This window comes from Rhipicephalus sanguineus, chromosome 6 (assembly GCF_013339695.2).
Source record: "Rhipicephalus sanguineus isolate Rsan-2018 chromosome 6, BIME_Rsan_1.4, whole genome shotgun sequence".
Lineage (NCBI taxonomy): Eukaryota > Metazoa > Arthropoda > Arachnida > Ixodida > Ixodidae > Rhipicephalus > Rhipicephalus sanguineus.
The window spans coordinates 31,632,676-31,648,014 of record NC_051181.1 but is presented as its reverse complement, the minus strand read 5'-3'; the positions used below and the strand labels follow the sequence as shown (position 1 = coordinate 31,648,014).

Below are 15,339 nucleotides of genomic sequence, written 5' to 3'. Positions count from 1 at the left end.
GCGGCCGAAAGATCGACCATCCCGGGAGCACACCAGGGCGTGGTCTACAAAGTGTCATGTGCTGACTGTCCAGCGAGCTACATAGGCGAGAGTAAGTGCTTCCTGGAAAGAATGCGCCAACACAAAAACGACGTCAGAAAGATGGAAATGCAAGCAGTGCCCTGCAGAGCATTGAGAAGCACGACCACAAAAATTGACTTCGAGGGCGCTTCCATCATAGAAACGGAAAGGAATCTGGGAAGGAGGCTTACTCGCGTGTGGCCCATAGAACACCCTGCGAATTGAACCGGTCCCTCGGACAATCCTCCGATCCCGTGCACGGCCTCGGCATGTGAGGGAAAAGAGAAGGCAGAGCCAAAAACAAGCTGCGACGAAGCCCCCCTGATCAGCACAGTCACCCCTGAAGAAGAGACCAAGCCGGTCTCGAAACGTCGGGTTTCCTCCAAGAATTTGTGGCTGGAGGTATTTCAACTTCTTAAAATAAGACGGGCATCAGAAAGACGGGATGGGTGAATAGTAAATTTGAGGTTTGTAGCTAATTCGAAGCAAACAGTGATTTGGCCAAATAATTTTGAATCAAATAGTTTCAATAATATATATAGCATATTATAAATCAAAATGAGCATTTTTGTCATGACCCAACTAATTTGCACACTATTTGAAGAATTGAAACTAGGCATGTGCAAATGTCACTACTTTGGTTCGAAGTGAAGTGGAAGCAACTTTGAATGGTAGCGAGATTGAATGGCAGTAGGGTGCAAATTATAAGTGGTAAAATATATTGTTTTAAAATTTACTAAACTTAGCGCATATAAGCCCATTGTGATAAGTGAATGAATGTGGGCTGAGGATCTGTAAGAAATGACATGTCAGTCAGGTGTTTTTGCACACACACAGACTACAGTAAAACCTCGTTAATTCGAAGGCCTCGGGACCGAGAAAATATCCCAATTAAGCGGGATTCCCAATTATCCGAAACAACGCGAAATCAAAGAAATCAGCCAGAAAACGTGATGTACGGAAGTCACACGTTTATTGTGGCAAGTCAGCCTACTTGGAGAAAAATTCCTCCATGCGTGACTGACGCGTTCGGTAGTTCCCAGCACTGAAAGTCATATTTTCCAGCCTGTCAATGAGGCGCAGCATCTCAGCCTCGCCGCCGTTGCACTCGACGAAGCTGCGCACAACACTCAAGGCATCGATGACATCCGCCAAAGGGGGTGCTCGGGAGGGCTCGTCATCGCTGTCAACATTAGAGGCCGAATCGGTCGATCTCGCAGCTATCTCGCTGTCGATGTCGGCGTAACACGTCTGCACTGTGCACTCGACATTTGCGTACTCGGAGAATCCGATTGGAGTGCACTCCTCGTCCGCGTGCAAAGCCTCATATCGAGCGCAGAGAGTCTCCCCTTCTTCATCAAACGGGCAAGTGACAGCAGTGACAGCAAACTCAGCGGAGGTTGCCTCTTCTTTCACAAAACCGGCGTGCTCAAAACACCGTCGAATAACGGTGGCCTCCACCTGCCTCCATGCGTAAACAATGAGGCAAATACCACCGAGGAGGTCAGTGTTATACTCCTTTCCGTTGTCATAGCAAAGGAACATTCGCTTCAACAGATTGTAGCGATATATTTTCCTGGTATGGTGTATGACGCCCTGGTCCATCGGCTGCGATAGCGACGTCGTGTTCGGGGGTAGAAAGACCAGCCTGATTGCCTGCAGGTTCTGAATGTCGCTGTGAGCTGGGCAAATATCGACGACGAACAAAACGCTGCGCCCTGCGGCCGCAAACTTGCGGTCAAGGTGCCGCACGTATTCTTCAAAGAGTGCAGCCGTCATCCAAGCTTTCTTGTTGTTTTTATAGATCAGGTCATCCTTGGATGGCAGTCGTGCATTTTTGAAACAACGAGGCTTTTCTGTCTTCCCAATAACAAGCAGTGGCAGCTTGTGCTCACCGCACATGCTTGCACCAAACAAAACAGTGATTCTATCTTTGTTCTGTTTCCGCCCCTTAATGTCTGCCTCCTTCAAAGCGAACGTCTTCGTAGGCAACATTTTGTAGAACAGAGCAGCTTCATCAAGGTTGTAAACATCTGCTGCTTCGTACTTGGCGAGTAGTGGAGCCAAGGTGTGCTGCTTCCAGCCGTCGACAACAGACTGATCCGCGCTGCCACTCTCGCCACAAACAGTCACGAATGTCAGGTTGTTGCGCTCCTTAAATCGGCAAAACCATCCATTGCTGCATTTAAACTCAGAATGTCCAAGTTGCAGCGCCAGCTGGTTGGCCTTCTCACGCAATATGGTCCCATTCACAGGAAGGTGTGCTGCGTTGGCTTTCTGCAGCCAGTCGATCAGAGCTGCTTCAACGTCGGCGTACGTAGGCGGGCGTACTCGTGTACGCTTTGACGAGTGCGTCTTGCTGTAAGCATCGAGAATTTTCTCCTTATTCTTGATGATGTTGCACAGCGTTGACAGAGGCACGTGGTGCTTTTCGGCGAGAGCCGTTTTCGATGCCGTCGACTTGCTGGCCTCTTCAATTAAGCACACCTTTTCGTGCAGGGACAAGCTCTTGTACTTCGGCATCTTCCTTCCAAGCACACCTCAATCAACTAATTCACAGGGAAACACTCAAGCGGAGACAGGAGACAAATGGAGCAGTCGCACCGAATCGCACAATGCTCGCCAGCCGACATCCAAATGGCACAAAGACTCCACAAAACATTCACTTCGCTAGAGTGGCTACATCGCTGTTGAGATGATGATGATCATGATCGCAACCGCACGCATCGCCGCCTGGCAATTGCTAAAACATGGCGTCTACGACGTATTTCCGGTAAAAAAAAATGGCCTTCGAGATCCGTACATCAAAAAAAAAATGCATGTTTTAGTTACAGCCTCCGAGATTCGCAACACCCTTTGCATATCTTGGAAGTCGCGGCCAAGTGTGCCAATTAACCGGGAAGTCGCAGACTGGCCGCACCAATTATCCGGTTAAATTTACATGTAAAAATTTGGGACCGCGCAAATAATACAAATTATCCGGGATTCCCAATTAACCGAGTACAAATTACCGAGGTTTTACTGTATATTACAGTAGATGCTAAGTTTAACGCTCGACAAACATGACAACATTAACAACCATACGTTGCAATGTCTGAAAGTCCTACGTGCCTAGACACAAATCAACCATCCTACTCGCCGGTATGTAGTCGTCGTTGTGGTGGGGTTCGTCATCGTGGACCCTCCACGAGGCAGTCGGACGTCCAGCGCTCCAAGATGGCTTGACCAGGCTGTGACGGAGTAGTGGTCGAACTGCAGGACGGCAGGACACCAGGCCACTGCAGTACAGCTCAATCGCCGGTCGCAGGCACAAACTCTTGTGCCAGACCACGAACACCCAGACCACAGGTCCTCACATCCGGTTCAGCACTCAGGTCTGCATAGCTGCAGGTCGCCCAGTTGAGGGAAGCAGCTCACAGTGAGACATCAGGCTCACCAGGTCCGCATGGCTGCAGGACGCCTGGTTGAAGAACGCCGCGACCCAAACCGCCGATTAGCAAGCTGCTGTTCGATCGTGTCACGCTCCATCTGCTCGAGCCGCACACCGTACTCGCTCTTCTTTTTCGTCTTCCTCCATTCGGAAGCACATAGCGAAGAGCAGAACTGTTGTTTTCTCTTTGCTTCGTCGCTGCCACAATCCCCATCATCACACCCATGTGTCAAGCTTTGAAACTTCAAATAACAGACCCTTTTCATAATTGTAAAGCTAGCTTTCCTGCCATGCAGTTTGCCCAAGTAATGGCGGCTAGTCACTTACTGCAAACGGCGTGTTCTAGCGCATTTTGCTTACGCTATGACGTGGAAAATGTAGACTCGGCTCTCTTGACATAAATATGCATATAGACAAGCCTCAGCACGTGCAACTAGGACCTCGTCTCCACTGCAAGAGAGGTGCCGCCATTAGTTGTTCAAATATGCAGCGCAGAGAAGCGCACTTGCGGATTATGAAAATGGTCTATTGTCGAGGTATAGGTAACATGTACATTTAACAAGCTTGAAGTGGGACTTCGCGTCAGTGCGGATTTCCCTGGCTACATGGTTTCATGGCATAGCACCCCCACACTGCAGTGAAGCCACATTTATAGGGGGTTGCTTGAAGTCAAATATGCGTCTATTTGTTCATTTCGAATAATCTAAAGTCGTATCAAAGCGAATTTGAATACTGTAACATTAGTGCGAATATTCAAGTGCTTGAACATTTGCTCATGCCTATTAGAGAGACCTTAATAAGCCTTCGTTTGCTTGTTTGTGTGTTTCTTAGTCCTTGTCTTGTTTTGCACCTAAAACTACATCTAGTTATCTGCCAACTAACCTGACAGCCAAACTTTCACTTTATGGCATTGCCAAATGGCTTCCTGCTTTTACAATTACTGTTGTGTTGCAGTTATGCCAGCTGTTCCCTGGTGAAGTACATGGAGAAGCACAAGGTCAAGCCTGATAGCAAGGCTTTCCTCTTGGTAAGAGCTGCTATGAGTTGAAAAAGAAGTTAACAGACAGAGTTTGCACGAGGACCCTTCACATGGAGTCGTAACTCATACCCTGTGCAGTCCAGACCACTTTAAGTAGGGGTGTGCGAATATTCAAACTTAATATTTTTCAAATAGTGTTTGCTATTCGATTCGATTCGCACCGGAATTTTACTATTTGAAGTTTTTGAACTTCCGGAAAACAAATATAACTGTTTATAAGGTGAAAAATAACTATAACAACGATAAATCGGCATGCAGCGTGCTTGGTCTTGCATTTTGGGGTGCGAACGTGCAAAACTGCAAGCGGCTTCCGCCGGTGCTCCAAGCGATTGCTGTGTGACGAGCTTGGCCTGGGGGGGGGGGGGGGTGGGGGTTCGCTGCCAATGGCAGGGATGCAACAGCTGCGCCAATTGCACCAATTTGATACAATTCCTTATTTTTGCGCCAAGCTGAGCCAGAACCATGAAATTTTTAAAATTGCACCACGCTGCGCCAAAATGCCCCAGCTTAAAATTTTCTCAGTTGTGCAAATTTGAGCGAGAAATGGAGGCCGCGTTGGTCATCTGCAGTGTGGGCATTGTCATCCAATACAGACACGCAGACCCTAACCCTAACCCCCCGCGAAAGAAAAGAAAAAAGTCAGTTTCACACCGGAAGGACGAAGCAATGAATGCAATAGCAACAAATTGTAATGCTATGCGAAGTGAGGCTGGCAGCAAACTCTTTTGTATCCGATCTCGCGTAACTCTACAAAACGTTGGTGTAAGAGAATACGCCATTCTCTAACCAGTCCCCGGCCCCTTGCCGCCCATTGCGAGCATAGTAATGTTTTGAATGATAGCGCTTCTCGTGCAGCTGTGAGCTTACGTATCTCACTAACCAGGATTTATCTGCCACTTCAGTCACAGCCGGCATGCACAGATAAGTGGTCCCGGACGTCGTACAGTGTAGTGTACGTCATACAGCACTGCCATTATTAAACTGTCATTACACTAACAAGCTTTTAGTTTGTCTTTTTTCCTTTACAACCCTTCCCTTTTTCTACATCTTTTCCTCTCCCAAAAAGAGCGATGCGCTTAATAAATATTGACGACGCGGCAACACTACCGGCCACTTCTGATCTTACACCCAGGCCGACACGTAAAAGCATACGCTGAAAGCCCTCAGTCTCTACCCCACCATTACTTTAACACGGTAAACGACGAAGAAGGACGTCAGAAGCGCGGGGTCATTACATTGTCCGTTTAGGGGAAGGTGGGTGCGCGGAGGCTCTATTGTTGTCGCTTCCTAAACTAACACAATGTCTGCGTCAAGCAAAACCCTTCTTACTGGCCTTCCTGACTTTTCATTTTTTTTGTTGTTGTTGTTGTCGTGGTCCCCCCCCCTTTTTTGCTCCGTTCCTTTTACGTTTCTCTTTCCCTTCCTTTCTGTCCTTTCCCCTCCACTCCCAACATGTTATAAGAGGACACACACACGCTGTAAATATTGTTATGTCCTGAAGAAGACGGGGCTCCCGTCGAAACATAGACAAAATAAACAGTTGTTTCTATGAACGCGCATATACTTATATACTTATAACCTTGCGGCAACCGAAGTTACTCTTCCGCATTTAAGCCTTATATTTATATATAATTTGCAATAAGTCTGGTAGGTTCGTCAGTATGGAACGTTTATTAAGAAACCTTGGAATTTTTTGTTTACCAGAAATAAAATAGTTCAGTTAACGATGATGTTTGACCCTAGAAATCTGCTCCAAAACTAACTTGCACTGCTCCAAAACACAAATGTTGGTGCTCCGAAGCTGCTCTAAAACTCCCCTTTTACCGCTTCAAAGCAGCGTTATTGCTGCTCTCTCAGCTGCTACATAGACTGAAGCCCACTGCCACCCCTGCAGAAAGCATAAACCGTCAGCGTGCGTGATCTTCAAGCGGTAGTCCGTGGCGACCTTCATTGGAAACCACAGCAAGATATGGGCAGCTCTGAAAGAAGTCGTCATGTAGAAAAAATATTTCAGCTACAAGTGGCTCATAACAACCATCTTGGAGAAGGAACTTTTGACAAGCATTGGAGCCAAGGAACTGTCCATTCAGATATTGGGGCCACCAGCGTTTGTGTGCTGTGTCTGTGTCCCTTTTCTGTTTGAGCACACCGGCAAAGGTGTACATGTATGTGCGGCCACTCGAATGGAGCTGGGATCCTCTACAACAGAATGCCTGATCAAAGGAAGATGACTTTGCACTTTTTTCTGGTAGAAGCTAGGGACTAAATCAAACACCATTTAAGAGACAGTCTGCTTATTCTCTCACTCCCTCAACTTCAAATCTTGCTCTATCACAGAAAACTGTTTCTCTGCTTTTTTACTGGCTTGCTGTAGCGCAAATAAGCCAAGTTATTCTGCTGACATGGAACGACTCTGGCCTGAAGAGCATCCAGGTTTCCGTCTACCATCTTGGTAAAACGAAGAACAATGCACCTTATGCAAACCTTGAACCCCTTTGAAAATACGGTGCCTTTCATTGTACGTAACATGGCCCAAACATACCACCATTTTATGGATGAATTTGCCAGGGCTTCATCGTTTTTGCTTTGCCTCATTGCTAGTAAGGATACCAAAATGTGCAAAGCACATCTCCGTCAACTGCTTGCTTGTCCGCATAATTACGTTCTCATCATCATCCTGGCAAATGTCAGTTTGGAGTTTTAGAAATTGATATTCTTGGACATCCCGTCATCAAGCAAAGCATCACTTCACTGCCTGAGACGTCGAGGTCTTGCAGGAGCGGCAGGTTTCTCGTGCGTACCTGGGGAAGATGCAGCAGATTAGGTACTGCAGCTCCACATTTTAAAAGGGTGCAACTGTCAGTCTCTCTTGTCCTCGTGCATCTGCGCTGTTCCCTGCTATGAATCCACATTTTAAGTCTTCCAGGATCCTGCAGGTCCCGAACCATCCCCGAGTTGAGACATCCACCTGGCCACCCTCCCTGACCTCACTCGGAAGAGTGCACCTCACTGGTAGCCAATGGGTGCAGCTGCTTTCTCACGGGCACATGATTGTTGTAATGTCTGCTAACCACTTCAAGTGCACAGGATATGGAGGGTTGTGGAGGCACTTAAGAATACTCCCCATGGCAGTGCCGGAAGCCACATTGGGACATCGGAAACAGCAACTGCAAAAACACACCGATGTTCTTGATTTTCTAGCTGGTAACGGCATTGTCATTGTCTCCATCACCCTGTCATTGTCGCAAGCTTCATTCTCATACTTGTCACCCATATCGTAGTTCTCTGCCTTCCAAGCCATTTTCCGTCGCCATCTTCAGACACCGTGGTAGAACCCTGCTTCTGCAGAGAATTTCTTGTCTTGGTTTCACTGGCACCCTTCTCTTGGGCCGAGATGTGACCTTGTTGGTCTGCTGTGTCACGACGTCAGCTGCCTGTCAGTAGAACACAAGGCTTTTTCTGTGCAAACTGTTAGAGAGCCGATGCAGCCACTTGTCTCTGCTTGTGTGTTAGTGGTAGAACTCACCAGCTCACATAGCTGGTGGCGGACATCAACATACAACTTTAGGTCTGCTTCACTCAGCTCACATGGTGTAGGATGAGGGTCTATGCTCCCCTGTGAACGCTGTCTTTCCTAGAATGCAGTAGGGCCCCACGTTGTAGGCACTGGTATGGGATACGGCTGCACTCCACAGTGTCGGCCTCAGCTGTCAGTCCAGGACAGTTATGCCTGCCACACCCAGCAGCGTCCACCAGCCTCAAGGCTGAGTTGCCACCCACACGATGCACCACGCATCACACATGTCCACTTCATTGTTCGCTTCTTTTTGTTGGTGTCCTTATACCCACAATGCATTCCCACAATGTGCATATGCATACCTTAATGTTTTGCCACTGGGGGCAAAGCTTTTGTAGGAGCCTTATCTTTCTTCAACAGTATGTGCTACAAAATTTGACCCAAACTTACTTGAAAAAACATTGGATATCCTTATACAGTGCACAAAACACACAGGCACTCTCACGTAAGTACTACAGTAAAGCCTTGGTGACACGTATCTCATGGAGTATCATAAAGTGTTCGTGTCACCTGAAATTCTAGTATATCATCAAAACATGTGAAATCATAAAAAAGCGAACTTACCTGTGGTCGAAAGAATTGCCAACTGTTTGCTGACTGATTCTGCGGCACTTGACACGAGGCAACACAAGCAGCCCAGCTGTTCATACCTGATGTGCTCCTGAAACTCTCGATTACGCAACCTCCAAGAGCAGGTGTGTGCAAGAATAAAGTTGCATGTAAAGCAACCGGCTATCTTGCCCAGCCTAGAGTGCCTCGATGCACGCGCCCCCGCTTAGAGTGGTGTCAGCTTTTGAAAGGGCAGGTGCCGCCTCCTCGGCCTTGGCGGCAGCGCCTGGTCTCTTGTGCGTGGCGCGTGTGCTTTTTTTAGGTCGGCGCTCGTTTCTCTCCAGTTTTAGGCGCTCGCTACCGTCACCATGGCCGGGTGTTGCGTGCCACAGTGCACCAATCATTCCAGAAACGCTGGGAGCTGTATCGTTTTAGAAGATACGAGGTTTCTTTGGACAGTAAAAATCAAACGGGACAAGCGGCATCCGAAGAATACATTATGCACTTGCAGCGTAAGTTTCTGAACGGTATTTCGAATGCACATGCAAGGATAACTTCTGCCGGTGTTAACCTTGCGTAATAAATGGACACAGTGATATCAGCTACATGCTTAAAATGCTTTGGTTCACGTGTGCATGAATCCTGCATTTTTCTTCGCAAACATTCTTTACTGCATTTGGTTGGTCCTTGTATGTGCCTTTGATTTTTGCTTTCGCTATTTTTGTGATTTGAAATGTATCATGGAATATACTATGCGTGTTTGTCTGCAGATCAAATCCTTCTTTTTTCCTAATAATAATTATTTGTGAGAATTTGTGTCCCAAGAACCCTGATATGATTATGAGGAGCCTTATATAGTGAAAGGCTCCCGAAATTTTGACCATGTGTTGTTCTTTAACGTGCACCTATATCTAAGTACGCGGGCCTCTTTCATTTCACCTTCATTGAAATGGGCCGCTGCGGCCGGGATCGATCCCGCAACCTTCGGGTCACCAGTCAAGCACCATAACTAAAACCACGGCGGGTTCTTGTTTTTTTATATTCCTTTCCGTGTTTCAAGTCCGCCTTCTGTGCTGGTCTGATGCCCATGTATGTACGTGTGAAGTTAAATGCCTTTTCCCTGTTTGTGTGTCTCAAGGTTACATTTTCGTCCTCTCTTAAATAATTACGCAGTTCCTGTATATTTAATCATTTACGATCACTGTGAATCGACTAGTGCAGTTGTGTTTTATTGTGTAATTTGCGTTTTATTTGTGTAATTGCTTCTGTCAGCGCAGCATTAATGCGTACAAATAAATGGCCTGTACACCGGATATTAAAGCGCGCGCGTGCACGCACGCACGCACACACACACACGCGCGCGCACACACACACACCACACACACACACACACACATATTTATTGTTATTTCTTTGGGCAAGCGTAATTTATTTATTTATTAATAATGTAAGCCCTGAAGGCTCATACAGGAATGCGCATACAAACAGTTCTCGCGAAGCGTCTATACAAAGAAGACACATGAAAACAATAAGACGGGGAAGCATTGTGTACAGTAGACACGCTATGTCAGTAAAAAAATACAAGAAACAAAGTCAAGTTGTACAATGAGTACGTCATGAAAACCGGTTAATGAAATAAAACTCACAGGGTCCCTTATGTGTTCGCTTGAGACGGCTCGAAAGCGAAAGCCATCTTCTTAGTTTTTCGCGCACCTAGCGCGGTTTTGCATGCCTCCAAGATTGGAGGCACCTCACCTGGTTTTGCACTGCCTTCGTGATCTGCCCACTTTTGACCAAGCTACGATGTCATGTGTTAACGGCATCATATGACGTCGCGCCAAAATTTGTGAAGCCATGATGACGTCATATGGTGACGTCATCACGTGACAATGACTTTTTGCATCCCTCGTCCCCGACGTCGTGGTACGCTGGCACCGTAGATGCGGGACGCTGACGGTCAAATTTCGCGTTTGATGAGGCATTTAAGGCTTTCGTCTTAAAAAATACGTCCGCCACGATGGTATAGTGGTGACGGAGCTCGGCTGCTGACCCGAAAGTCACTGGTTCGAACCCGGCCGCGGCGGTCGCACTTACCGTATATACTCGCATAATGATCGCACTTTTTTTTTCTCAAAAAATTGACGCCAACTTCGGGGTGCGATCATTACGCGGGGTAAATTTTCCGTGAAACAATATTCTGAGCACCGAAAACGCAAAGAAGTCGCTAATCTGATTCTTACGATAGCTATCATGAACATAACCAAAAATAAAAGTAGAGTAAGGCTTACCTTTGTAATAAAATGCTGCATTACGCAGGAGCTACATGCATGGAACACTGCCCTTTTATTTTTGAACTCTCTGACCCCCTAACGTTCATTCCGAGTCCGAAGCGTCACTGGCGTCAGTGTCGTCGCCGCACGATTCCCTGTCGGAATCGGCAGTGTCTTCACTGTCCCACAGACGGTCATCTTCTGTCCCGTCGAGCGCGTTGGAAATGCCAGTTTTAAAGCTCTTGACGACCACCTCGTCGGAAATGGTACTCCACGCTTCGAGAATCCATGAGCAGAGGACTTCCACGGATGGTCTCCTGATTTTGCCACTTGGCGTGAAATCGTGGTCGCCCGCCGCCATCCACTCTGCGTACAGCCTCCGGATGTTGTCCTTGAACGGTTGTGTTCAGTGACACGTCCAGAGGCTGTAGCGCAGTTAGACCCCCAGGGATCACTGCGATTTCCGTGCGCCGCTCCTTCAGCTCGGTACGGACACTGTCAACGAGATGGCCCCGAAAGCTGTCCAGCACAAGAAGTGAAGGAAGCAGAAGCGCTCCTGCTCTTCGCCCCCAACCGTCTTGATCCAATCGACCATGAGGTCTGCCGTCATCCACCCTTTTGCTTGAGCGCGGATGTGGATGCCACGGGGAAAGTTTCCCTTCGGAATTGTTTTCCGCTTCAGAATCACATACGGCGGCAGCTTCCGCCCGTCTGCCGTCACTGCGAGCATCACGGTGCACCGCTGCTTCTCCGCGCCACACGTTTTCACGAGCACACTTCGAGCACCTTTCTCGTTCACAGTAGTGCTTCGAGGCATGTCAAACGTCAACGGCATTTGGTCGGCGTTGCCTATCTGTGACAGCAGGAAACTGTTCTTCTGGCGTATCCTCGTGACGAACCTGTGAAAATCGATCACTTTGTCTTCGTACGCGGATGGAAGTCGCTGGCACAACGACGTCTGCCGCCTCAGCGACAGTCCATTCCGCCGCATGAAGCGTGTCGTCCAGCCGGAACTGGCGCGGAAGTCCTTTGTGGCTATTCCCAGCCTCCGGGAAACTGTGCGCGCCTGCGTCCATACCATGTCTAACGACACGGCACAACGTCTTTGCGCATGTCCCTCACGTATTCGAGGACTGCCTTTTCGATGTCAGGGAACTTGCCCGTTTTGGGTCCGCGGAAAGCCCGGCGCGTGCTGTTCGTAGCCATGAGCTTCTCGCGCTGTTTTTCCAATATCGGATCCGGATTTCGTCGACGCCGAAATGTCTGCCGGCAACGCGGTTTCCGTGCTCTAGCGCGTAATCAAGCGCCTTCAGCTTGAACGCGGCAGTAAAGCTCGCATACCGCCCCATGGTGAAACGGCGCTTTAACAGACGATCACAAAGCACAGCCAAAAAACGTGGTGTCAGGTGACGCCGTGACGGGGGCTGGGATGGCGGCGACACGGCTTTTCAGGAATTATGGGAATGCGTCGGCAGCTTGTTGCTGCGGGATGAAACAGGTCGACCAACAGGCGGCCGCCGCTGTAACAGGCGGGATAGCAAAACAAACATGGCGGCCCACAGAGCGAAGAGACCGCATTTTTTTCTTCTTTTCGTCAGTCACGGTGGTTGTGAGTACGTCACGCGCGTCAAAACAGTCTCTTCTGTCTAAATAAGGAATGCTTTCATTAAATCAGTAAATTTACGGCATTAGCCTAGTGATGCCTGCTTTCAAATCACAGAAACAAAGATGGGCACGTTCAGCTGCCCAGACATAAAACACATGGCGGGCATTCAGTGAAAACTGCGGCATTGCCTTTACTGCAATCCTAAATGGCATGTTTCCGCCAACGGTGGGCACATTACGAAATAGTTTGGTGCGTGCAGTTCACTTGGCGAGTTTGGAGAGTTATTAACGCAACATTCGACAGATGATAAACGCGATGATCATCGGCTAGACTTGGCACACGACATATCGATGCGGCAAGTTCGGGTGCGATCATTACGCGGGGAAAAAGAAAAATCGAATTTAGACGACAAAATTTAGGGGTGCGATCATTACGCGAGGGCGATCATTACGCGAGTGCGATCATTACGCGCGTAAATACGGTAGGTGGAGGCGAAATGCTAGAAGCCCGTGTACGTGCGGTCAGTGCAGGTAAAGAACACCAGATGGTCAAAATTCATGGAGCCCTCCACTGCAGCGTGCCTCATAATCATATCATGGTTCTGGCAAGTAAAACCCCAGATATTATATTAATAAAAGAGACAAATAAACGACGCCCTGCATCTGCCGCACAAAGTGTAAAACAGTATTGGAAAGACTCAATAAAATGTGCATGCAATTGGCATGCGAGAAAACCTGCAGATACAGAAAAAGAAACTGCAGATACAAAAAGAGGGAAAAAACGCACTGATACTATGCGCATGCAAAGTTTTACGGCATACTACTCAACAACGTATTCATCGTTTTGATAAGGACTCAAGGTGCACTCGAGTGCCGATACAGTAGCGGCTACAGATTACAGATTGTGAGCAAGAAATGTCAGCAATAAATAAATATAAAGAACCTTTGTTTCATTTTAGCAGGATATTCGCACCGTACTGCCCCTCGGCCCTTTATTCTGTGTACAATATGTATGATGCCATTTATAATAAGATAAATTGTCTGCAAACTTAGCAAAATGAGCCAGCTTAATTGCGCTTAGGTAGCTTCGCAACACTAAATTGTGTGCTGACATGTATACAAATACTTTAAACGATTATTTGTGTATATGGAATGCAGAGCTTACGAGAAAATTAAGTAAGGCTTTAGACTTTGTCGTTTCCAGCATAAGGAAGAGGATTCGTTTTCAACATAACAGAGGGTACGTCTACCTCTAGTGTATAACACATGCACAGGCCGTCAGCTTACACGAATTACATGCTTCCTTAATAAACATTTAGGCAACACAGCAATAAAAGCTGCCCGAGCTTCAAAAAAGAAAAGAAAAAGAGAAAGCTCACTAACGTGCACTTATTTCCGGACGTATCCGCGCACCGCAAGCGCTTTGTGTAGCGCATTTCGCATGCTGCCGAGCTGCGGCAGGATTCGCAATGGCGGCCGTCGTAGCAGACGACGCGCCTGTCCTCACCCTCAGCGGAGCGTGCGGGCATCAAGGCACCCTAGCCCAGCCTTTGCGCCCGCCACAGATAAATGGCAAGTATGGGGGCTGCCTATGCTCTCAGCTGCAGGGGAGCTAGCAAAGGGCTGGTCTACATGAAGTGCCTGCTCGCCCCCTACTTACTTTGATATAAAGCAAGACTAGTGTGTCAGAGTGTATGCCCCCTTTCACTTTCATTTCTTCAATAGTATCAGATTGGCGGGACTCAAAACGTACTGGCAGCCTGCTTGACAGAGCAACTAGTGAGAGGTGATAGTGATGTGACACGCACAGTGGCACATGGTTCAACTTTGCATGTCTTTCAGATTCCAGTGGAGTATGTTTATGCACCCGTTATTGCATAACTTGGGTCTTCTTTTGGCACACTGAGAGTGATGGTCCCCTCTTCCTTGCCCCGTGCAGCTACAGAAGCTGTTGCTTATGGACCCAACCAAGCGAATTACCTCGGAGCAGGCCATGCAGGACCCTTACTTCTTGGAGGACCCCGTACCCACCCAAGAGTAAGCATGCTTGCTCTTATTTGCTTGTTATGAGGGCCCTTTCCAAAGAAGGAGCAGGCTTCATCGTACAAAACAGACATGTGGCAGTGAATGCTGTGTGGACATGTGTGCTTCTCCCGTCTTCTTTCACGTTGTCTTCACACCTTGCTGTGTGGGTAGATGCCACAACTGGATGCAAGTCTTTGAACACAAGCTGCTCCAAGTTAGGCCATTGGCACTTAGAATTTGTTTGATGATTTCCAAGGTGTTTTTCGTATATGTGATGGAAAGTGCTGTTTCCAACCGCTCCAAAAGAGAACTGCTGCTCCATGCTGCTCCAAAGTGTAATATTTGTTAGTACTGCTATGAACCTGCTCCGAAATGGCTCTGGGAAACTCAAAACATGTGGACTTTAACCATCTGACCATCCAGCAAGCCTAAACAAAAGCAAAAACCAAGCTGTATACTATCATCTAGTATGCAGCTTGTATACTAGCTGCACACTAGCTATTGACAATGCTAGATGTACTGGTATTGTCCGACATATATCTGATTTAGCTGTATACTTGTACCTGACAAGCAGAGTATTTTGGTGAAATGTGTGTGAGATTGGTTTGATATCACACTGACTACTAACTGCTGCATTTGACAACTGTGATCGGTCACTGATTACATTTATTCGCTTATCATCTTTGACCTCATTTATGCTACAAGAACTGACATTTAAGTGTGTAGCTCATTTAGCTGCTTTTTTTTTAATTTTCAATGCAGGCTATCTTGGTGAAATATGAAA

The 15,339-nt window shown here is 47.5% G+C and overlaps 1 protein-coding gene across 2 annotated transcripts in view; it reads left to right on the top strand.

The window, feature by feature from the left end:
* The window catches only part of LOC119395676 (cyclin-dependent kinase 8), a 133,284-nt gene that overhangs the window by 39,484 nt on the left and 78,461 nt on the right, over positions 1-15,339 (top strand). For both annotated transcript variants that reach the window (XM_037662670.2, XM_037662667.2), the window contains exons 10-11: positions 4,445-4,517; positions 14,470-14,567. In XM_037662670.2, the coding sequence (XP_037518598.1) occupies positions 4,445-4,517; positions 14,470-14,567 (171 nt within the window). The remainder of the gene's footprint in view (positions 1-4,444; positions 4,518-14,469; positions 14,568-15,339) is intronic.